The sequence below is a fragment of the Typopeltis vanoorti genome, chromosome 8 (genome assembly GCF_054136105.1).
Source record: "Typopeltis vanoorti isolate ZY-2024b chromosome 8, IOZ_Tvanoo_1.0, whole genome shotgun sequence".
In the NCBI taxonomy this organism is placed as follows: domain Eukaryota; kingdom Metazoa; phylum Arthropoda; class Arachnida; order Uropygi; family Thelyphonidae; genus Typopeltis; species Typopeltis vanoorti.
The window spans coordinates 115,034,507-115,058,824 of NC_143556.1; the positions used below are offsets into that span (position 1 = coordinate 115,034,507).

At 35.8% G+C, this 24,318-nt stretch overlaps 1 protein-coding gene across 5 annotated transcripts in view; it reads right to left on the minus strand.

The window, feature by feature from the left end:
- The window catches only part of LOC150104296 (uncharacterized), a 273,534-nt gene that overhangs the window by 45,177 nt on the left and 204,039 nt on the right, over positions 1-24,318 (minus strand). For all 5 annotated transcript variants that reach the window (XM_090396904.1, XM_090396903.1, XM_090396902.1 and 2 more), the window contains exons 8-10: positions 15,152-15,283; positions 14,362-14,531; positions 4,822-4,959 (exon numbers count right to left, since the gene is read on the minus strand). In XM_090396904.1, coding sequence (XP_090253030.1) covers positions 4,822-4,959; positions 14,362-14,531; positions 15,152-15,283 — 440 coding nt within the window. The remainder of the gene's footprint in view (positions 1-4,821; positions 4,960-14,361; positions 14,532-15,151; positions 15,284-24,318) is intronic.

Genomic DNA, 24,318 nt, shown 5'->3' on the forward strand with positions numbered 1-24,318 from the left:
AGTTAGATTCAACTTAAGACTGAAGTTAGATCTAGCAATCCATGCTATGGAAACACTTCTAAGAATCAAACAGAAAGAAGCTACTCCACTTGTTTCTGTGTTGTTTATATGCATATAAACAACACAGAAAAATTTTTCTCTCTCAAAGATATCTTTAATGATATCTTTGAGAGAGAAAAGAAATATTGGGGTCATTAAAGCTCATTTGATTAATTCCTGCTGCTACCTTCATTCAATTAAATCATAAAATGAGAATATAAGTTGGACAACTCTCATATGCAAGCTATCGACTCAACATACAAACATTATTGGCATAAAAATGAGAGGACCAACTATTGGAGGCAAACTCCAAAGAAAACATCAACTAATTCAAAGAAGTAAGCATGTGGTAGAGATGTCTGCAAGGATAGAAATATAAAAACTTCATGGTGAATACAAGAAATTAAAGAAACAGTCTATGAAAAGAAGAACTCTCTTAAAAAGTTCTTGTCCCAATAAGTCAACTTGCACTCTTAGAAGGATATAGAGAAAAATGGAAAGCTTTCTAGTAGCCTTTAAAACATATTGCATTATGTATATTATTTCTGGGAAAACTCCCATGTTACTCCTCTTAATAAACTATTATAATTACGGCTATTTTGCCTGCTTCAGTTTAGGAGTGCCCCTGTTTAAATGTCATTGGCTATTTAATTAAGAATTTAACTAAGAATTAAATTAGAAAAACCCGGGTTTTTCTAATTTAATTCTCCCAAATTGCCTACCCCCCCCCACACACACACTCAGTAGTTTTCGGACATCGCAGAAAGAAGAAAAGCCGCAACACCCAGAAAAAGGTATGTGTAAATTTCTCTTCCTTATGCTACATATACTTTTTGGTAAATTTACATCTACAATGCCCTAATAATCCATGAGTAAATAGCCAATGGCATTTAAACAGGGGCACTCCTAAAAACCCCTTCCCCCCCCCTCCCTATATAAAAAATCAACCCTTTCACCTTTTCCCCACCCTATATAACATAATAATATAATATATATGTTTATATATATATTACTGAAAAAAACCCGGGTTTTTCTAATTTAATTCTCCCAAATTGTCTACCCCCCCTCCACACACTTGGTAGTTTTCGGACATCACAGAAAGAAGAAAAGCCGCAACACCCAGAAAAAGGTATGTGTAAATTTCTCTTCCTTATGCTACATATACTTTCTGGTAAATTTACATCTACAATGCCCTAAGAATCCATGAGTAAATAGCCAATGACATTTAAATAGGGCACTCCTAAACTGAAGCAGGCAAAATAGCCGTAATTATAATAATAATAATAATATTGCATTATGATATTCATATTCTACATTCTTTCCAAAATTTTTCTATGACTTCTGTTTAGTTTAGTTTCCTACATTTTTGTCTAGGGAAGGATAGTATTATAATCTGCAGATATAACCTAAGGCTTAGTTCTGAAGTAGATTACAAAATTTAACCTGTTTGATTAATCTGTTGCAAGACTTTATAAGAATCTTTAAGTAAAATTATTATTATTATTATTATTATTTTACACCTCCAGGGAGTCCAAAGACTCATCGAGGGAGAGTGTGCCAACAGCATCGAATGATTGGTCCCCTTCCAACTACTAACCGTGCTCAAACTTACTTAACTGAGCCATTAGTAGCAGAGGCTCTACCGATCGACCAATAAATTTATTATTAAACTAAGCAATAATCTAGAATTTAATTCAAACCACTTCAGGATTCCAATAAACAAGTTGCTAGTTTCATACTAGTCAATGAAAATTACCTGAAATTTACCCAAAATTTTGATGATAAACTTACCAAAAGCAATCTTTTATTACAAAAACATCAAACTGCCTTATACTACTAATCAAAAATATTCACAGCTTGATTTTTTTGTCAGCAGAATTCAAAGATAAATAAATTACAATTTATACCTAAGCCCTGATGCCTAAATATTAACTGATTAGTACTATTCTGTATCTTTTTTTTTACGGAAGTCATTTTACATAGGTAATAATATCAAACAGAAGTTATTTAACACAAACTTTCCTTATGGCTCTTGTGCTTTATATAATTCATTCTTTATTAACATTCAAAAATTAGTATAAAATTAGTACAAAAATTTGTCAACACGGCAATGTCATAAAAAACACTTTGCATACAATTAGGTCTCTTTTTAATAGCTGTCATTTAGTGTTCAAATTAAAACATTAAAATATTACAATATTTAATATCAAAGATCTAAATAGACTAACTGCCTATATTCCATATCATTAAGTTTTAATGACATGTAATGCAAAATACCTGCATTTTATTTATTTATTTATAAGATAAGGTTAGTTTCTCTCACACAACTGATGAAACACATCATGTTAAAAAAATCAACATATCTTAATATCTAGTTTTTAACAGCCACAGATCTGAATAAACCACAATAGTTTCATCTCTGGAAATTTACCATGAAAGTGATTACGTTATCTGCTTTTCAGCCAAAGGCTGCAGGTTTGAATCATGCAGTGGGAATGGATGTTTGTGATTGCCTGTGAAAATACTAGTGGTGGTGGTGATGGGTGGTAGATGCCATTGGTGTAGATCAGGGTTTCTGAAACTTTTTCTACAATGGAACACTTCACAAATCCTGAAATTTTCACGGAACACTTTGGTTATTTTGTAATGCATTGATTAATAAATAATTGGTAATTTAGCTGATTTATTAATTAAGAATTGATAATTAATTATTAATTAATTAAACATCGATTAAACCATCATTAAATTAATTTGTGCTGAATTTCATTGACATATCCTATTCTGATAGCCAAAAATTTATATTATAAGTACTTACGAGTGAATGCAGACTTTTTCTCCTGTGTGCTGGTAGTTTTCCCCTCCTTTTGTACATCCTGGAGATCTTCGTAGGCTTGAGGTGGATGACTCACTATCTGTTCTGTCACAAACACCTTCAATAAGATTTCTTAATACCAAAATTAAACAAAGTGCCTTGTCTCTTATTCATATTAGAATTTAAATCTGTATTCCTATTACTTTTAAAAAAATCACGGCACTCCAGTTTCAAAACAAGCACTTACACACACTGCAATACGAACTTGCGAAGAAAGTATTCAGTATTAATAGATTTCAGAACAGGATACAGACTAACTTGATCTTCAATTTCAGTGGAAAAATTTTCTTTATACTTCCTTGCTGATTGGTCACTGACATTTGCAACACAGATGTTATTTTGTTCAGTTTTGAGAACACGCTGCCCATTGTTGTAATCGGCTTGCAAGCAATTTTTATGATAGGTCATAAATGGCGGTATTCTCTTTCCCAATTGTTGAAAGATTTCGATGTGTGAAAATTAACGATAATTCATGAATATTTAAATGTTTAAAAATATGCTGCTTGATCACTGACATTTGCTACACAGATGTCATTTCCTTCAGTTTTGAGAACAGAGGATATTGTTATAATATGCTTGCAGGCAATTTTCATGACCCGTCATAAACAGCAGTATTCCCTTTCCCAAATGTTGAAAGGTTTCGATGTGTGAAAATTAAGGATACACAGATGTTATTAGGCGTTCTGGGTCTGATCTTTTCGACATATTCAAGAATATTATTCTCCTCAGAATATTTCCACTATAAAATATTTATTCATGAAAAATGCTTAGAAAACTAAAATGACAAAATCCAGAACTTCTCGCGGAACACCTATTCACCTTCCGCAGAACATTAGTGTTCCACAGAACACAGTTTGAGAAACCCTGGTGTAGATGATGATGGTAGTTGCGATTCATTGTATTTGGTGGACAGGAGAGACGGAGAGTTTTAGAGCAGGTGCCCTTCCTCAATGAGTCTTTGAACTCCTTGGAGGTGTTGTCACGTAATCATCATCTGGATAGGTTTATCATGAAAGTAGATATATACATCTATGGGTAGCCTGATTACTGGACTAATTAGATAACTGGAGTTAGACAATGTATAAATTACTATATATTTAAATTATACATTCGAATTTTCAAGATTATATGAAGATCATGAACAGCAAACCTATGCTGCATTAATATTAGTATTATTTTTATTTTCAGTGTTCTTCATTCAGAAATTGTCAATGCAACTCATTTCATAAGCCTACACTTTCCATGCAAAAAAAAAAAAAAAGATTGCTCATAATGCTCTAAACAGCTTCCAGGGATGACCATGTGTTCTGTCATCATCATCATCATCATCTACTACTCCGCAATATCTTCTCTGTGTAGATCTACTTGATAAGATCCTCTCTTTAACTAACTAACTTGTGCATCAATTATGTCACCTCATTCTCTTATCGGCAGATTTGCAAAGTATACTGAAATACACTTATTCAATAAATGCTAAAAGAGTCAATCAGCTATAAAAAATATACAGAATATCAGTAAACATTAGCCTTTATGCATAACTCTATAAACCACTAAAGGAGGTATATATCTCTTACTTTTTTTAAGGTATAAATCTTACTTTCCCTATAACTGTAAAGCTATAGGGAAAGCCATGGGTCTACTATGACCATCTTAGTAACAAAACCATATTACAATCCTTATTGAAATATTTACTTGGATATGAACTTTAATTTCAATCCCTGAATTTGTATCACATATTGCATTGTGCTGAAAATAAATTTATAAACACAATTATTAATATATCAAAATAAGGGAAATGCATAATAGTTAGGAAATAAATTTTCTTCATTGCAAAATATGATGTAAAGAGATCAAAGATATTCTTAAAAAGTCCAATTTTATCCTACTATTTAAGGTTATTTTATATTTACCTTTCCTCCGGCACTATCTCTTCGTCCCAATATATTGTGAAAAAAGCTTCGCAATTCAGAAAAACTGAATGTCTGTTTTTTCTCTAGCTTTGTCTTTTGAGCATCTTTATACATCTGTCTCAGTATATTAAGAGCTTCCTAATAAGTAAATATATGCGATGTATTATGATATGTAATAAGTTATGTATTATAATTTATTCAATACTGTTGGAATGTTCTTTTGGGTTAATAAGTAAAACAAGTAAAATACTTAGTATACTTAGTAATAAGTATAATACTAAGTAAAATAAGTATACTTAGGGCCGTCGCCAGATTAGATCGTGCCCTGAGGCAAACAAATATCATCCCTGATGGATTATAAGACAAAAATATAAGAAAATCTCCAATTGCTATTTTGTTTTTATTACAAGAGAAACATTAATACAAAACAATTATATAATAATATTAATTAAATGTTTGCTCTATGGGGGATATCGCACAATAAAACTGTTTATAAGCTCTTCGAAATTTAAATTATAAGCTATGTCCACCTCTATCAATATATTTGCTAGACCAACCAATCTTTTTCAATTCGAAGCGGAATTAAAGAAAACAAACAGTGTAATATACATATGTGTTTCAGACTAAATATTTGGATAGACTATAAGAATTTATAAAATTCACATCGTATGATACTTTATGGTCTGTTTCCTTAAGTAGCTAATAAGTGGGTTCTAAAATGTTTAGTTTTAGTAATATGACTATAATTTTTTTTATTATTAAAATATAATAAGCACATATTTAAATGTCAATGGGAAATTGCACCTTTTTTTATTTGGTAAACTAAATGGCATATATTTGTAAAATATCTTGTTTCCGTAATATGGCGCAGACGGCACCTACTGCAATATGGCTGAACAAGAGCCCTTATTAGGTGGTGCCGTGAGGCAGGCTGCCTCTAAGCTACACCTTGTGGATGTACTGAGTATACTTAGTATTATATATTCCCATTTTATTATTAAAAAGGAATTAGAGATAAGAGATTCTAAAAGGAATTAAAGATGATAAACATATCCTTAATGTATAGAGTAATTAATTCGAAAAATTTCTAAATGAAACAAGCAGTGAAAGCATAGTGGTAAAAAACACTCAACAGGCATGCAATCAGGAATCCATATCCACACTTGAAGTAAAAAAAGCCATCAAAAGCCTGAAATGAGGAAAGGCAACTGGACTAGATGATATTCGACCAGAAATGCTCGAGTATAGAGGTATAAAAGTCTCGCAGTGGCTACACTGCATAGTTCAGAAGCAGTGGACAGAGAGATGAATTCCAGATGATTGGAGTACAGCTCTTATAGCACTGAATGTGAAAATTACAAAGGTATTTCCCTACTAAGTGTTCCTGGTAAGGTTTATGCAGGTATACTTGAGAAACGGTTGAGAAGGATTATGGAAGGGAAGTCTGGTGAAGAACAAGCGGGATTCAGGCCAAATAGAGGCTGTCAGAATTAGATTTTCACATGACGACAAATAGTTTAGAAACCGTGGGACTATAACAAAGATTTGTATTTAAGTTTTGTAGACCTGCAAAATTCATATGACAAGGTGCCAAGAGAAAAGCTATTCAAAACTCTACAGTTATATGGTGTCAATGGGGCATTATATCAAACAATACTTAGCCTTTATTGGAGTTATAAGTCAGCGGTTAGAATTCAAGGAAGTACAGGAAGATGGTCTGATGTTAAATCTGGTGTAAGACAAGGATGTACATTATCCCCTCTTTTATTCATTATCTATATGGATTGCATTAATAAGGAAAGTGGTATTAAACCTGATATCAAAACTGGAGATGTTAATCTCAGTTCTTTACTTTATGCAGATGATGTTATACTTTTAAATAACTCCAGTACAAGTCTGCAAGATTCCCTGACTAAATTGAATAACTGCTGTAATAAATTTGATATGAAAATCAGCAATAACAAGACAAAGAAAATGAAAATAGGCAGAAACATTGAAAATATCTTAGGCACAAATTTTATTGAAGACAGTAATTAAATATGGAAATAGACAACAAAATCAACAAAGCTGGTATTGTAGGAAGTCAAAATACTAAATTAGCTATATACAAGACAGTGTTCAAACCAATTTTAACTTATGGATCTGAGAGCTCGGTTAGAAATAAAACACTTGATCAAACACTAGAGACAACTGATATAAGAGTCCTGAGAAAGATTAGTGGTATAAACAGATGACATCAATGGCAATATCATATTAAAAATGAGGATTTTAGGAAAGAACATGACATTGTTAGCAGGGCTAATCTCAGATGGTATGGTCACTTAAACAGAATTAAAAAAGATCCAATCTTTTGTAATAATCTTTGATACTCCAGAAAAGTAGAGTCTGTTTAACAGATGACTCCCCCCCATTCTCTTTTTCTTTCTTTTGCTCTCTCTGTCTCTCTCTCACGTGTACACACACTCCTTCCTTTTTTTGTAGATGCTCTGTTTCTCCATTGTCTTTTCAAGATAATTCAGTAAGCCTCTATTATTTCTCCATTTCTCTAACAATGTAACAACACAAACAATTACTGATTAAATACAGTTCAGCTAAAGATTTTATTTTTCCCAATTTTAAATTTTAATTCTTCTGTTTTTTCATAGAAAAAGAAGAGTAAGGCTAGAGGGATTATGTAGTACAAAGAAATTACTTTCTTTAATCTGTCATATATGTATAGTGAGTATTAGGCACCCCTGCGGCTTGAGCATTATTCCAATACCTGAAAGAATATCTACACCTGATTCAAAAAGTCTTTGAATGCATTATTATTAGGTTTGGTTTGGAGTACTATTAATAACTTGCTATAGAACTCTTTTTACATTTTTCAATGCTTTTATTTAAAAACTGGCTATGCAATTGTTTTATTATTTTTACTGTTTTACTATTTTAAAATAAGCATTACATTGCCATAAGCATATATACGAGGGTGGTCTGAAAATTTCTCGGCCTCACAATGAAAAAACGAATTTATAATTTCAAAATTATTTTCATTTTTCAACATAATCTTTCTTAAGACTAACACATTTATTCCTGCGATGCTCCAGCATCATTATCCTGCCCCTGTAGTGGTTCTCAGTAAGATCTGCAAAATACCCCTCTACAGCTGCAATCACCTCTTGATTCGAAGAAAAACGCTTACCAGCGAGAAAGATTTCAGTTTTGGGAAGAGAAAGAAGTCAAAGGGAGCCAAATCTGGGAAATAGGGTGGATGTTCCATAAATTCATAGTGCAGATCCCTTAATTTTCCCATCGGCAAAACACCTTAGTGGGCAAGGTGCATTGTCCTGATGAAAGATGATTTTTTTATTCTGCAAACTGGGTCTTTTTTCATGAATTTTTTCGTCTAGTCTGGTTAAAAGATCGGAATAATATTCCTCAGTTATTGTTTTACCCTTTTCAAGATAATTAATAAATAAATTGCCTTTAGCATCCCAAAACATCAATGACATGACCTTTCCTGCAGATGGAACTGACTTTGTCTTCTTTGGCACTGAACAACCGGCGTCTGTCCATTGTTTTAACTGCTGTTTGGATTCTGGTGTGTAATAGTGAATGCAAGTTTCATCCATAGTAATAAATCGACTCACAAAATCAGTTTTATTCTTGTTAAAATGCTCCAAGCACTGTTCAGAGATTTTCATGCAAGTGCGTTTTTGATCAGCACGGTACCCATCTTATGCAAAGCTGTTTCGTTTGCAATTCTTCATGCAAAATATACCCTACACATTCTTTCGAAATGCCAATGGTCTCATCAATTTCACGCACTTCAATTTGCTGGTCATACAATGCCATATCATGCACTCGATCAACGATTTCTGGTGTTGTTACACTTTTTGGATGTGCTTCACGTGAATCATCTTCAAGGCTGGTACAGCCACATTTAAACTTGGCAGCCCATTTCTCAATTGGCAAATACAAAGGAGAAGGATGCCCATGAACTTTTATGAACTTCAAATTAATTTCTTTTGGCATTAAACCTTCTTTTACAAAGAATTTTATAACCGCACAATACTGAATTTTATCCATTTCAAGGGATACAGACAACACTTTTGCTTCAGACAGCGGTATAAAACAAACTACTTGATAGAATATGACTTGCAATTTCACATGGATTCTTATGACAGATGTACTGACTTAGAAAAAAAAAAAAAAATCTTGTCAATAGTGTTGCCACCTATGGTCGAGGACTTTTCAGACTACCCTCCTTTTTATATATTATATAGTGATATACATCACTACTACACGTGAGAGTCAGGGTCAAGAGCAAAGTAATCTGTTGATATTCTTCTTAAAGAGTTGAAGACTGTAGTCTTTGGAGAATACTTCACAGGGAAGGTTGTTCCACAGAACTGAGATAGATGGAATAAAAGATGACTAAAAGCAGTAGGTTCAGTGAGTTAGCAGCTCAGCTACAAAAGGATGTTGGGAGCTGTTATTCCTGTATGTTTAGAAAAAATGGGTGGGTGCAGGGCATAATGTTCTGCTATCCAGCAGAACATTATGTAAATATCTATACAAGAGATACAATGCAGAAACTGACTATCTGTAAGACAAGTGAAGAGAGTCTACAAGAGAAGAGTCATCATTCAAATGAACCATTCTTTTCTAAACTGCATCATAAATTTTTAGAGATATCTTAGGTACACCATACCGAATGCAAGATCAATATATCAATGTTGGGTGGATTTGAGATTTGTATAGCGTAAGCAACTGAACAGAAGTAACAACTTGTGCAAAAAAAATGGCTTTTTTTTTTTTTTTCTTTGAAGTTGCTCTGAATTGAAACACTGTACATGGTTCTTAATAGAGGATCAAAATATTACTCTCTATTTACAATAAAAGTGTGGTTTATGTAAGAGACATTAACTCTAGAGCAGGCATGCACACATACACAAAGATGTATCATAAATACCTAACCACCTACAACTGTATTTTTCTTTAAAGCTACTTTAAGAATAGTAAAAAATCTAACACCATCCATCAAAGAAAATTATCAAATTGCAAATTACAAGAATTCTAATTACATATGACTGTCTAGTATTATGGCAAAATATCTGCAGTTATCTGCAGCAGCTTTGGATATCACTCTTTAATGAAGTTTTTGCATGATGCATTCATTCATTCTAAATTATGTTTGCTAGAGGTTATCATGATATTATCAAATTTTGCAGTACTGTATTAAAAGTAACTTGTCTTTCCATGAAGGTTAACCATTTTGTTTAAGTCACAGATGCAGCACAAATTTGTAGCTGAAAAAGTAATTGCTTTAGCAGGAATCTCATACAGTGTTGTATCCAGGTTCTGAGCAGCATTTCAAACCAATGAAATGTGATCCAGACATTTGCTAAGAGACCACCATCACTCCATCACAGAGCATGAAAACAGATTGGTTATAACAGCAAAACAGACACCAATGTACATAAATGATATAGGAAATAATCTGAAAGGAGATAGATATTCAGTTGTTTGCTAATGATGCAAAGTTTAGTAGGGTAATAGTTAATGAAGGTGATGTAGAGCTTGCAGGATGATTTAAATGGGCTGACAGTATGGGCAAAACATAATGGATATCAATTTAATGTCGAAAAACATCAAGTTATGCATTTTGTGATACAAGATTACAAGATGTGTACAACATTTAAGTAACTGCATCAGGAAATTGATGAAGGGTGGTGGTAGCAGTAGATAGAGAGTTGAAGTTTAGAGGGCATATTGCTTAAGTAGCCAGGATATCACAGGATTACTTACTTACTGAAGAACACACTAACAAGCAGAGATAAGGGAGTTATTTATCATTCCTCTTTATAAAGTCTTGATATAAATATAACCACATCTGGATTATGCTCAGGTCTGGTCACCTGGGTTTCTTGTGGATGAGAAAGAAAAGGTGGAGAGGATCCAGAGGTCAGTGACCAAGACGGTGAGTGGGCTATGGAATGCTTCCTATTAGGATAGACTGAGGGTTTGTGGATTGCAAAAGTTGGTTGATAGGTGAAAAAAGAAAAAGGGGGGGGGAATATGAAAGAAACATTTAAGTTACTTAAAATATTTTATAGGATTGATGCAGGAGAAATGTTTCAGCACTTGACAAGGGGGGGGGGGAAACAAGAGGTCATCCCTGAAAGTTGGGTAAGAGTGTGGTTAGCAAGGGCATGAGGACTAGATTTTTCCCTTGAAGAACGGCGAACAAATGGAATGGATTGCCTGAGTCAGTTGTGAGTGCTTTGTCTGTTAAACATTTCAAGGAGAGGCACAAAAAATATTGTATTGACAGTTTGGGTCTAGTTAAGACACTAAATTAGCTGTATATAACACAGTGTTCAAATTAATTTTAACTTATGGATCTGAGAGCCGGGTTAGAAATAAAACACTTGACCAAAGACTAGAGACCACAGATAAAGAGAAAGATTTTTGGGTGTGAACAGATGGCATCAATGGCAATTCTTCTTCTTCTTTCACTATGCCTTATCCCATGTTAAACGGGGTCGGCGCACCAATCTTTAACCTTCCTCTTCCAAGTTCTCCAGTCCAAGGTATCCTTCAGACTCCATCCTTTCTCCCTAAGATCCTCTGTCACCTTATTCCTCCACCTGAGCTTGGGCCTGCCTCTTTTCCTCCTTCCCTCCAACTCCATTTACTCCACTCGTTTACCAACATACTCCTCACCCTTCCTCTCTACATGTCCGAACCACCTCAGCCTACTTTCTTGTATCTTCTTGCCAATAGGTCCCACCTTAACCGTCCCTCTGATGTAGTCATTCCTTATCCTGTCCTTCTTTGTCACACCACTCATCCATCTCAACATCCGCATCTCCCCTACCTCCATCTTCCTCTCCTGTGCCTTTGTTATAGGCCATGTCTCCGCCCAATGAAGCATCGCCGGCCTCACCACCATCTTATACAGCTTTCCTTTCATCTTACAACTCACTCTCTTGTCGCACAGGACCCCGCTCGTCTTCCTCCAGTTCATCCAGCCACATGTTATTCGGTGCTGTATTTCCTCATCCAGGTCACCATTCCTCTCGACAACCGACCCAAGGTACTTGAATTTCTTCCATAAAATTAGCCTTTCACCCTGAAGTCGTATGATCATATCCTCGTCACTCCCCGTTGACATATATTCAGTCTTCTCCCGGTTAATTTTCATGCCTCTCTCCTCCAATACCTTTCTCCACTCTTCCAGGGTAGTTTCAAGCTTCTCTCAGGATGATTTGAATAGAACAATGTCGTCGGCAAACAGCATGCTCCATGGTGCCTCCTTCTTGACATCCTCCACTAGTACATCCATGACCAGGTCAAAGAGGTAGGGGCTCAGAACTGACCTTTGGTGTAGCCCTACAACAATGGGGAACCCTTCTGTCATGCCGACACTACACCTGACCTGAGTTTCTGTTCCCTCATACATCTCCTTCACCATCCTCACGTACTTCTCCGACATCCCCTTCTTCCCCATACCTCCTGCCTGGCCACTCTGTCGTATGCCTTTTCCAGGTCTATAAACACCATGTGCAGCTCCACTTGCATCTCTCTATATTTCTCCATCAATCGCCTTACCTCAAAGATCGCATCCATTGTCCCTCTTCCTGGCATAAATCCAAACTGCTCCTCACCAATTTTCGTTTCCTGCCGTATCCTCCCTTCAATTACTCTTTCCCACATCTTCAATGTGTGTGACATCAGCTTGATCCCTCTATAGTTGCCACAGTCTTGAACATCTCCTCTTCTTTTGTAGATTGGGACGAGAATACTTTTCCTCCATTCCTCTGGTATCTTTTCCTGTTGGGCTATTTTCCTCATCAGATCCCATAACATATCCACGCCCTCACTGCCCAAACTTTTCCACACTTCCCCAGGTATCTGGTCTGCCCCCACAGTCTTTCCATTCTTCATTTTTCTCAGTACCCAATCCACTTCCTCTCTACTTATGTCTTGCACCGGTCTCTCATTTGCCTCTCCATCCTCACACCTCTCTCTCGGATTCTCCTCATTTAGTAGTTTACAAAAATATTCTTTCCATCTTCTTCAGATTTTGTCCTCCTCTTGTAATACTACTCCTGAGGCATCCTTTATCTGCTTGACTGATGTTATGTCTTTTGAGGCCTTATCTCTGGCTTTCGCTATTCTCAACAACTGGGCTTCACCACTGTTTCTCTCCAGTTCTTCATAAACCTTATCAACTACCCTCGCTTTCGCCCTTGCCACAGCTCTCTTTGCATTTTTCTTCGCTAATCTATATGCCTCCTTGTCAGCTCTAGTTCCAGTCATGTTCCATTTTTTCTTTGTCTCTTTCTTTACTTCATCTCCAACTGCACCTCCTCATTGCACCACCATGCCTCCTTATCCTCAGGCGGTCCCTTTCCTGATGTTATACCAAGCACCTTTTCTCCACTTTTTCTAATATTCCGACTATTAACGTCTCACCATTCTTCCACATTCTCTGGTAACTTCATTTCTTTTAATACCTTTTCTTTAAACTTATTCCTTGGGCCTTCCTCTTCCAATTTCCACCACTTTATTCTCCTCTGTATCCGCCACTTCCATCTATTCTTCTTTTCCCCTTTTATATCACAGTCTACCACAACCAACCTGTGCTGTGCTGCTACACTTTCTCCATTAATCACTTTACAAATTTTCACCTCCTTCAATTGTTTCCTACGGCACATAATATAGTCAGTCTGACTCATTCTATCCCCGCTCTTATAGGTTATCAGATGCCGAACTCTCTTCTTGAACCACATGTTAGCAATAGCCAGATCGAAGGCCACAGCATATTCTATGATTCTTTTACCTTCTTCATTTCTTTCACCACTACTCCAACTTCCCATGTACCCTTTCTTCATCATATTAAATATGAGAATATTAGGAAAGAACTTGACATTGTCAGCATCCAGGAATGTGTTTGCAGAGCTAATCTCACTTAAAACAGAATGGGAGAAGAAAGATTAGCAAAACAAGTTTTCTCTGCCAGGTTGGCAGGAAAAAGACCAAGATATAGGTGGATTGATACAATAAAAAGTGCCTTAGAAGACAGAAATATAAGATCTGATAATATTGGAGTCTTGATAGATAACAGATTGATTTGGAGGAAAATTATTGATAGAAAGTTATTAATGACTAGAATTTGATGATGACAATTTGGGTCTTGCATGGGCACCTCCATGGAGGTGCCCGTGCAATAATAATAATAATGTTTTTCATGCACTGGACTGGAAAAGTAATGGTTGTTCACACAAGTTAATATGACTGATGAAAATGGGTTTTGTGGATCAAAGAATATCTTAAAGACAGGTAGATTTTTTTTTTTGTTAATAAAATGAAAGAGTCCCCAACTGTTACAAAGGGAAGTAAGTCTTTGTATAACAAAAAACTCAGAATAACTCCCCCACCACCCCCTCAAAAAACAGACAAAAACAATTAACATAAATGCAAATATATTCCAAGATCATAATCATAATTTACATTTACAGAATATATTATATTATAAATAGGAACACTCACCATAGATTCCTTAGATGAATCTCTATGCTTATTCTGCCATTCGTGAAACATTTTTTCAACTTCAGTGTACGAAGCACCTTTTTTGTAAAATTCAATTATTTTTATGAGTTCTTTTTGACCATGATTTGTGTCATGAGCTGATTGCTTTTCTGAATGAACTATTTCTTTATCTAATAATGAAAAACAAATACAAAAATGAAAATTCTTGATATATTCACATGTAAACAAAATAAAGCAAAAAAAAAAAAATAGAACATTAATACGATCACTGTTATTATAACAAAATAATATATTACAATCCAGAAAAGAACACAAGTGTTCAAGTATACAGCATAATAGATATGGGATTTCTAGAGTTCTTAATCACTCTGAATTTTTTTTTTTTTTTGATATTCTTGCCTGCTAATTTAAGTTTTCTAATGACCAAGTTATTGTGTTTGAAGCTTTTAATGTTCACTACTTCAAATGGATTATTTTTCTCAACCTCATTGATCATAAATATAAGATCTTAAATATAAGATCATAAATATAAGATCTGACAATGTTGAAGCCTTGACAGGTAACAGATTGATTTGGAGGAAAATTGTAGATAGGAAGTTAGTAATGATGTAAATCTTTCATAGTACTATCATATCCTGTACACCCCTTGAGGGTAAATGTCAGGAATTTGATGATGATGATGACCTCATTGATCCAGAATGTAATAAGAAACTGTGCTATTACTGATGTAATAATTATTTATAGAAATAGATTACTTATCTTAAACTGAAAGTAAAACTGAAAAATTTACCACGAATGGTAGGAACACTTTTCTCTTCAATTTCTTGCAAAACATCTGGTTCTGTTCCTATAAATGAATCTATACTTGATTCACCTATAGAGTCAATACCAAAAAGGATTCTTTTATGTGGCTGGATCTTATCTGTAAAAACATTTATACATGATTAATGGACTAACAAGCAAAAAAACAAAACATTAATATAATCAACTGTTATTATAACAAAATAATATATTACAATCCCAAAAACAATCAAGTTTTTAGGATTGTTTTCAAATATACAATAATCTACAGCATATTAGTATATTAAGCACAATATACTTTTAAGCATATTGTTTAAAATATCACATTTTCCCAACAGATATTTAAAACTGTTCATAAATATTAAATGCAATCATTTAACAAATATCGTTATCATTAAATCTGTTGCATTTAATAATTTATTAGGATTACTTAACTCATTCAGTTTTATAAGCCATGTACCTAAGTGTAGGTGCATGATTAAATTTTGAAGTTGCAATATGCAGAATTTTTCAGAGTAGAAGAAAGAAACTGAATGTATACTGGCAAACCCATTAGAACTAATGACAGATGTGGATAACCTAAAAGTCACTTTTCCCCAATTGCATATGTGAGCCTGGCAAAGCACAAGTACTTCATAGGAAACATGTAAGACCCACTTGGTCAACAACAAATTCCACAGATACTTACAGATCCACTTTACAAATATATATGGTCTCAGCTCCAACCTCGACCAGTGTCCACTTCCACCTCTAGTCTGTAAAATACTAACTGCTTTTCTGACAGAAACCCAATTTCAGTCTCTACAAGCACTTCCAATCTCAACTTCCCCAAGTACATGCTCTTTGACTCCTTGCAGCATTTGTGCATACATTCACTCCGACACAGTGGCACACCCAGAGGGAGGGGGCCAAGGGGCCCTTTCCCCCCAAAGAAAAAGGAAAAAATACTAGAAAATTTTCCAAAAATCTTTTCCTAATTAATAAATTCATTTTTTTTTATTTATATTGTGTGGTCTTCTATTTCTATACTACTTATGAATTAGTGATCATTGCAGTCATAAGTCGTATGCGATGCATAGTGTGTATTCTCATCTCGTCTACTCAACTCACCTCCCCCCCAAGATTAAATCCTGAGTGTACTACTGCTTCGACATACCATGCCAGATAGCATTCAACTTAAAATCTCTCAATCACAATCTACTTTGACTAAAAATCTCTGCCACACTCTGTCAAATTCACATGCTGTCTGTATCACTCTCCTAATATCACCAACCACTCCAACTTCCTCTCCGTGAAAGTTGACATCCTTCAATCTAACTTTCCTAACAACAAGGTTATCTTTCTTGATTTTAATGGACACAATATCAACCGGTTTTTCTTCTCCAACTGCACAGACCAAGCAAGTGGAGATGCAGAGACATTTTCCATCACAAATGACCTTATACAAATTATTCACATGCCTACCAGAGTACCAGATAATCCCAACCTCTCTGAACACTTTAGACATCTTCCTCACTGGTGATCTCTCCAAATATACTGTGAAGGTTATATCTCCCTTAGGTGATTCAAACCACAACCTTATGCTTATCTCTTCCATTCTGCAATGAGCAACATTCACACAGCCATTCTCAACCAAGAGTCATCTGGTCTCATAAGATCACCAAATGGGATGACCTCCAAAACTTCTCTGCCTCATTCCCTTAACTGTATTATTGCCCTCAGGATTCCAACTCAAACATATGTACTGTATGCATCACCGAAGTAATCTTCTCTGAAATGAAGCATATATTCTCCATTCCATGCTAAATTCCCATCTCTAAGTAAGCCTTGGTTCACCAAAAGATGCAACAAGACTATACAAAAAGAATCAAGCATACTGCAACTGGCTATCATCAAGAACTCCACCTTCCCTCATAGCCACAAGAAAATCATCAATGCATCAAAATCCAATTTCAAAAAAGATCCCAAAAGGAGGAAAAATGATCATGCTCAAATGGCAGTTGTGCCTTTTGGTCTCTTGCCAAAAATAGATGGCCATAATTTTTGCCCAACACTGCTCCCACAGCAACTGCTCAAAGATTAGTCTACTGGATCTCCACCGACAGAAAAAGCCAATCTCCTAGCAGTACACTTTTCTTCAAATGCCAGCATACATGATTTTGGTAAATGTCCCCCAACCATTCCAAACACCCCAACATTCAATGGCTCCTCTGACTTTCAACTGAAAGTGATCAGAAATATCTTGTCCCAATAAGATACCAAAAGGTCCCCTGGCTCTGATGGCATTCCTCCAACTGTCCTAAAGATTTGCACTCCAGTGTTGACTCCTATTCTATGCCCCCTACCCCTGCCTCTTTATGCTCTCTTACTCCACTGACATCTATCCAACACCCTGGAAACTAGCCCATGTCCAACCTATTCCCAAGAAGAGTGATAAATCCTTAACATCAAACTACAATCCAACCTCTATCTTGTTTCAATCCTCTCCAAAGTAATCGAGAGAACCAATGACATCCAACTCCTATGCAACCTTGAGGATACTCAAACTAATAAATGACTGTCAGTATGGATTCTGCCTTAGCTATTCAATAGGGAATCTCACCACCTACGTTACTCACCTCTGGATAAGTAACATGAAAAACGTTTTGCAAATCTAAAGAGGTTGCACTTGATATCTAAAAGGCTTCAAACTGTGTCTAATACAAGTGCCTATTAAGTAAGCTCCTCATTTGGGATGTCTTGTGATTTCTGTAACTGGATTGCCAGTTATCTCATGGGATGCATGCTAATCGTGATGGTGGATGGTTCCCTATATTCTAACTATGCAACTAATGCTGGGGTCCTGCAAAGTTCTGTCATCTTACCCATACTCTTTCTTCTATATTATTATTATTATTATTATTATTATTATTATTACATAACGCCTCCAGGGAGTCCAAAGCCTCATCGAGGAAGGGTACCTACCAGCGGCGGCTGGTGAAAATTTTAAGTGGGGGTGCTGCATATACAAAATAAAAATAAATAAATTCTTTTTTTTTTTATTTGCCCAAATGAGCAGTGTCAGAATCACTTGTAATATGCAATGACAAGTGTAAATGAATATCGATGAGTCTAGCTGCAATTGGCGTGATAATTCTCACACTGTGTTAGATCGCAGTGCATTTGCTTCGTGTAACAATAATTGATGTTGGAAGTTTATTTTCCACTTGGTTAGACTATAATAAATTTAGTTTATTATAGTCTCCACCACTCCATCAGCTGCAACTACCTTTATCATCCACACCAACGCCATCTACCGTCTACCACCACCACTAGTATTTTCACAAACAAACATCCATGCTCATGGCGAAATTCAAACCTGCAACCTTTTGGCTGGAGAGCAGATACGTTAACCACTCGGCCCAACCAGGCCAGCAGATATATCAATGACCACCCCAATTACCATCAATCCAATACACAGCTTTGCCAATGACACTATATTTCTCCTTCTCACTTGACAAACCTTGTATCACACAAACCACCATAACCCACAGAGTAACAACCTCTGCAATCCTAAATTCTGATCTCCAAACTATTCTTTGAGGGGGGGGGGGCTCAGATAACCCTGTCAGTTTCAATGCCTACCAAACACAGTTCTGCCTTATTTCCCACAAAAAGAACCATATTCTCCCAGCCTTATCTTTTAACATCCAAATCATCTCTAGGCAAGCTGAGATTTCTTTCCTTGAGATTTACTTCGACATCAAAACTCTTCTGGGATAAACACATTACAGTCATTGCTTCCTCAGCATCCAAAAAAAAAAAAAACTTAGGATTTCTCTTTTGCTCAAGCCATTATTTATCTCTTAAAAGCTATTAATCCTGTACAAATCATAAATTTGTCCACCTATTGAATACTGCTCACACATCTGGGGCAGAGGCGTAGCTAGGGAGGAGCGATCCGCCCCAGGCAGCACTTTGAACCTTTTTGAACTTTTGCAGTTTATTCTAAAATACAGTCTCGAGAACTCATTTCCAAAGATTGTAATGCTACTGCGAATTTTCCTCACAATTGTTGTAAGTATTGCTAGTTGTGAGAGGAGTTTTTCTAAATAAAATTGATTAAGAATTACCTACATTATTATGAAAGAGACTTTGCCAATGTCATCGACGATTTTGCTAACAGAAAAGCAAGAAAAATAACATTTTAGAATGTTGAAATTAAAGTTTTACTTCAAAAATAAACATAGTGTTTTAATGTTTTTAATTTCTCTATACGTCGTTTTGACTTTTTGTAGTATTTCTGTAGCACTCATGAGAGGGGTGGCAAACTCAGGGAGAGCCCTGGGTGGCAAAAGCTCTAGCTATACCACTAATCTGGGGGCATTGCCCCCAAGAGTTCCCTAAAAAAAATACTTTATGTAATACAGAAGAGAGCAATCCAACTGATTAATGCCTCATCTCTTAACAACTCACTCCAACCACTCTCACACAGGTATTTAATATCTACTGCATGCACCCTCTATAATATTTCCATGGTAAATGATTATCAGAATTAGCATTAAACAATCTCTTTCTCTCTCTCTCTCTCTACAAATCCATTCATTCCTGCTGCTGTTGCTGTACTCTGGAACAGCCTGCACTCCATGTGTTTCCGCAGGAATATAATTCACAGGACTTCAAATCTAATGTGAATAAGTTCCTCCTTTCCAACCTCTCATGTATGGGCCCAACATAAACGTTGTTCATAACTTAGTGCCACTGCACTGGGGCTGTAGCAAAATGAAAGCACTCAAATATGGACTGGTTTGAATTTCAACAGTGGTAGTTAAGATTTTGTAAAAATTGTAAAGGGACTGAATATTTGTTAAACAATAGACATGTTTGAGTAATCTGGGTACAATTTTGAATAAAGTAATGAGAATAGTTGATATGTAACGAATGACTACTTCTAACAAAATGCTGTTTGTTTGGCTATATTGTAAGCCTGTTTGGTTACCCCGCTATTGTAATATCTTTATTCCAATTAGCAGTGCGCTTTTGCTTTCGTAACCTTTCTTACTTATTCTGTTGCATACCATGTTTATCCACTTTTCGTATTTACTAGTCGTATGCCTATGAACACTGGAAAATTTATTTGTTAAGACTGCGCCACCAGTATTTCTATATCGGCATAAGACTCAGTAATACATCCGGTATCTCTCTCTCTCTCTCTCTCTCTCTTACTAGCATATATTCCTTCAATAAAGTTTACATAAACAGTCGTGGTTCTGAAGTACTTAAACTACACTTTTAATGCCTTAGTTGTTTCCAGCTCACAGATCTGAGTTTATTTAGGAACAGTGCATTGTAAAATAAAAGATCAGGCGGCACTCTATTGACATATAATTAAAACACATTTATTTACATTAATAACAAAGTACATTAATTAAACGATAGGGAGGTTACTCTCTCTACCTATCTGTTAGACTTTTAGCATAAAGAAACAAACTTTCCCTTTTCAATACTAAATAACTATACAATATAATTACTCAATTACTTCTCCGCTTATTAAATCAAATTATTGAAACTCTAATTTACTCACAAAGAGATTAGCTATCTATGCCAAGTTATCTCACAAATTATATTCCAATTAATAACAAATCAGAGGACTCTCTTATAGACACTTCTTATTACTATTAAGTTAATTCTCATCAGTCCATTTATAATGTATCTCCTAGATTACAAAAGGAATGTACAACAAAAGATGGAACAAACTTACAGAGGCTCTGTGTTTCACACTCATCCAAAGGTCCTGCACTAAAGTCCCTATGCTTTTCCTGTCATCTCGGGCCATAGGGTTCCGTCTGGAGAGTCTTGCTTCAAGGGGCGTTTCGTCGGGATATTAGCAGCTTTGGACTGCAATTTTCCGGTACTCGAAAAGCTCAGGCAAGAGGTTTCAGCATACAGGCTTAAAGATCGCTCTACGGCTTTTGGCTTCGGTTGACCTCCTGCGGCAAAAATACATCCGACCGACACTGTCTCGGGTATTTACATTGGCTGTTCTCTCGTCTGGCGTGGGCTCTGGTTGATATTTTTGCCTCTAACTGCCAACTTTTCTCCCACTATCTGCTGATATTGCCTCTAACTGCCGACTCCCTGGTTCTCTGCCGACCACGATGTTTGGCTCAGTCCTTTTTTATTTCACATTCTCCAGGACCTTGCACGAAGGGTTGTAACCCCCAAAAAATTTGGCACGACTCCTTGATCTTCTGTTAAGACTGACCTGTTCTTTCTTCTCCTCCGTGCACTCCTTTAATCCTATCTTGTCGTGCAGCGGAAACTTGTCTGAACATTGCCGATCTCTATGACACTGACTTTGAAGGTGTTTATACGCAGAGCTCGCAAGCAACTTTCTTATACACTTAAATCGTAAACAACTTTCTTCTTCCCTTATACAGAGCTATTAAACAAATTCCGGTGGCAAAGCATTGCCTTTGTTTTTGACATTCTAGACATTTTTGTTAAAGCAGTAAGTACAGTCAATTCCCATAGGGTTATTTACATTAATATTTAGAATAACATATACAGAAACATACAAGGTTATTTTTGTAACAATCTCATGAGACTTGACCTTTGTAAAAATCGATGTAAAGCGCTTTGGTATTTCCAAGCTACATCGAGTTTTACAGATATACTGTGATTTTGCTAATGCATTTGGTGCACATAACAAATTTTTTTATTTATTTCGTATGATGGTTCAATGGCTGTGAGCCTCTTTTACGGGAGGTATGGCACCATCTCAGTCCCCCCCTATTTTTATCCAGGCTGGGAATTGGCATAGCTGATGAATCAGACCTGAGGCTGAAGGGACCGTCTTAAGTATTCTTGACTGTAATCTGTGTGTGTTCACAGGGCCGGTCTCCCTATTCTGGAGGACAAAAAAAAGCGAGTTTCTGGGAAAAAACTCCCTACCTCCGTATGGGACTGGCTAATTTATTCATTGAAAGAGACCAGATAAAGGTTCCTCATGTCACAGATAGGAATCGAACCCAGGTCTTTCCGACCATCTCAGACTTCATCTATACCAACTGAGCTATTGAGGCTCTAACATAACAGATTAATATTAAAGATGCAATGAATGAATTTAGTTAATCAACTAATAGGCTGAACAAGCAATCAGCCCAATTAATACAACATCAAAGGATATGTGTGTGTGTTGGGGGGAGGACAACATCAAGAAGAAGAAGAAAGAAGGTGATAAAAATGTGTGCACTAGACTCAGAATTAGGACTGTTACTATTATCTTTATGTCAATAATACTAAAAATGAACTGCAGGGAGATATTCATGTTATTTGTGATATGGAATAAGCGAAAAATTAGGCCAAAACATCAAACTACAAGCATACAAGACAGTATTTAAACAAGGTTTAAGTTATTTATTCGAGAGTTGGATTAGAAATAAAGCACTTGATCAAAGTTTGGAGACCACAGATATGAGAGTCCTTATAAAAATTAGGGGCCTGAACAGGTGGCATTAATAGCAGAATCATAATAAAAATGAAGTTATCGGAAAGGAACATGACATTACTTGCATTCAGGAATGTGTGAGCAGAGCTAATTTAAGGTAAAAAAAAAAAAAATCAGCTAACGCCTTTTTATTCCCGTATATACGGGAGTAGGCGAGGCCATTTAGCCCTATCTAACTTTTTTTGGAGACTGAGTGGGCAGTTCAATCTCCACTGGTACCCAATCAGAGACAGATGGCCCAAGGCTATCACTAATTAAGCGGTACGCAGTGAAGAGAGACGGCTCAAATGTGCCGCCATCTCGTGGTCTCTAACCCTAACACAATATATTTATGTCTGAAATAATGTGGGTTCTACGGTCGATTTTCTTGAGTTTACAGGACGAAAAACCCGAGTTTCCGGGAGGGAAAACCTGCTTGCCCGTGCCAGAGATCGACTAACTCGGGAACCGGTCGAAAAAAGGCTTAGAAAAATTTCCTCTAGTCGCCGACTAGACTCGAAACCAAGACTTCCTTCGTGCGGCCTAGCGCGGTGGTGTGCAAACGCCACATCCACTGAGCTACACAGGCTTCTAATTTAAGGTATGGCCACTTAAATAGAATGGGCAAGGAAAGGTTAGAAAAACAAGTGTTTGATGCAAAAATGGCCAAGGTGGATTGATTCAGTCAGAAGTGCCATAGAAGAATAAAATGTTAGATATGACAATATTAGAGTGGTGACAATTAATAGACTAATTTAGCAATTATCAGCAATTTTTCTCCAAACAGACTAATTTGGAGAAAAATTGCTGATAGGAGATTATTAATAATGTAAACTTAATCATGTAGTGTTATCATAGTAGCCTGAACACCCCCTTGAGTGTATATATCAGGAAATTGATGATGATGATGGATGAAGATTTAAAAAAAAATAATAATAAAAAAAGTAAATTAATATTAAAAATCTTGAGCCATACATAGAGCTAATCATGTAGAGATTAGCACTCTGGGTGACTCAAGATATTTACAACCTAACTGTAGGTAAGAGTCACGTAAAAAAAGAAAAAAGAAAGAAAAAAATCAATGTGAGAATAGATTGTCCAATAAGACCAAAGGCAATTCAAGAAAGTACTTTCCCTTGTGTGGCAAGCAATAGGGGAAAAAAATGACAGAAAATGCGCTATTGGACAGTGACAATGGCGAAATATTCTCTGTGGTGGTCACTTTGCAGTGAAATTATTTAATGAGCACTTTGTATATTTCATACTGGGCAAGAGTGATGCTGTGCAAATCCTAGAAGTGTGACAAGCATTACAAGGATCAGAAGTGAAGGAAACGGGAGATGTACATTTTGTACATCTCCCATTTCATATTGTATATGAACATAGTGAATAGGCTAGATGTTAATAAAGCTGTAGTACTGATAAGAAGGACACTAACAAATAAAAATAAGACCATGGTTATACCACTGTTTAGAGCTCAGACTGTACCTGACACTATTTGGTTTCCCAACGGTTTCCTTACCCTAATAGAATTTCTTGGGATAAGGAAACTGGAGAAGATCTAGAGATGCGATGAATAATTCTCTAGAATGTTGGTTATAGAGACAAGTTAAAGAATGAAAACTGCTAATTTTATTGACTTATCGAATAATCTGGTAATAATTTTACCAGATTACTATTATAGAGAA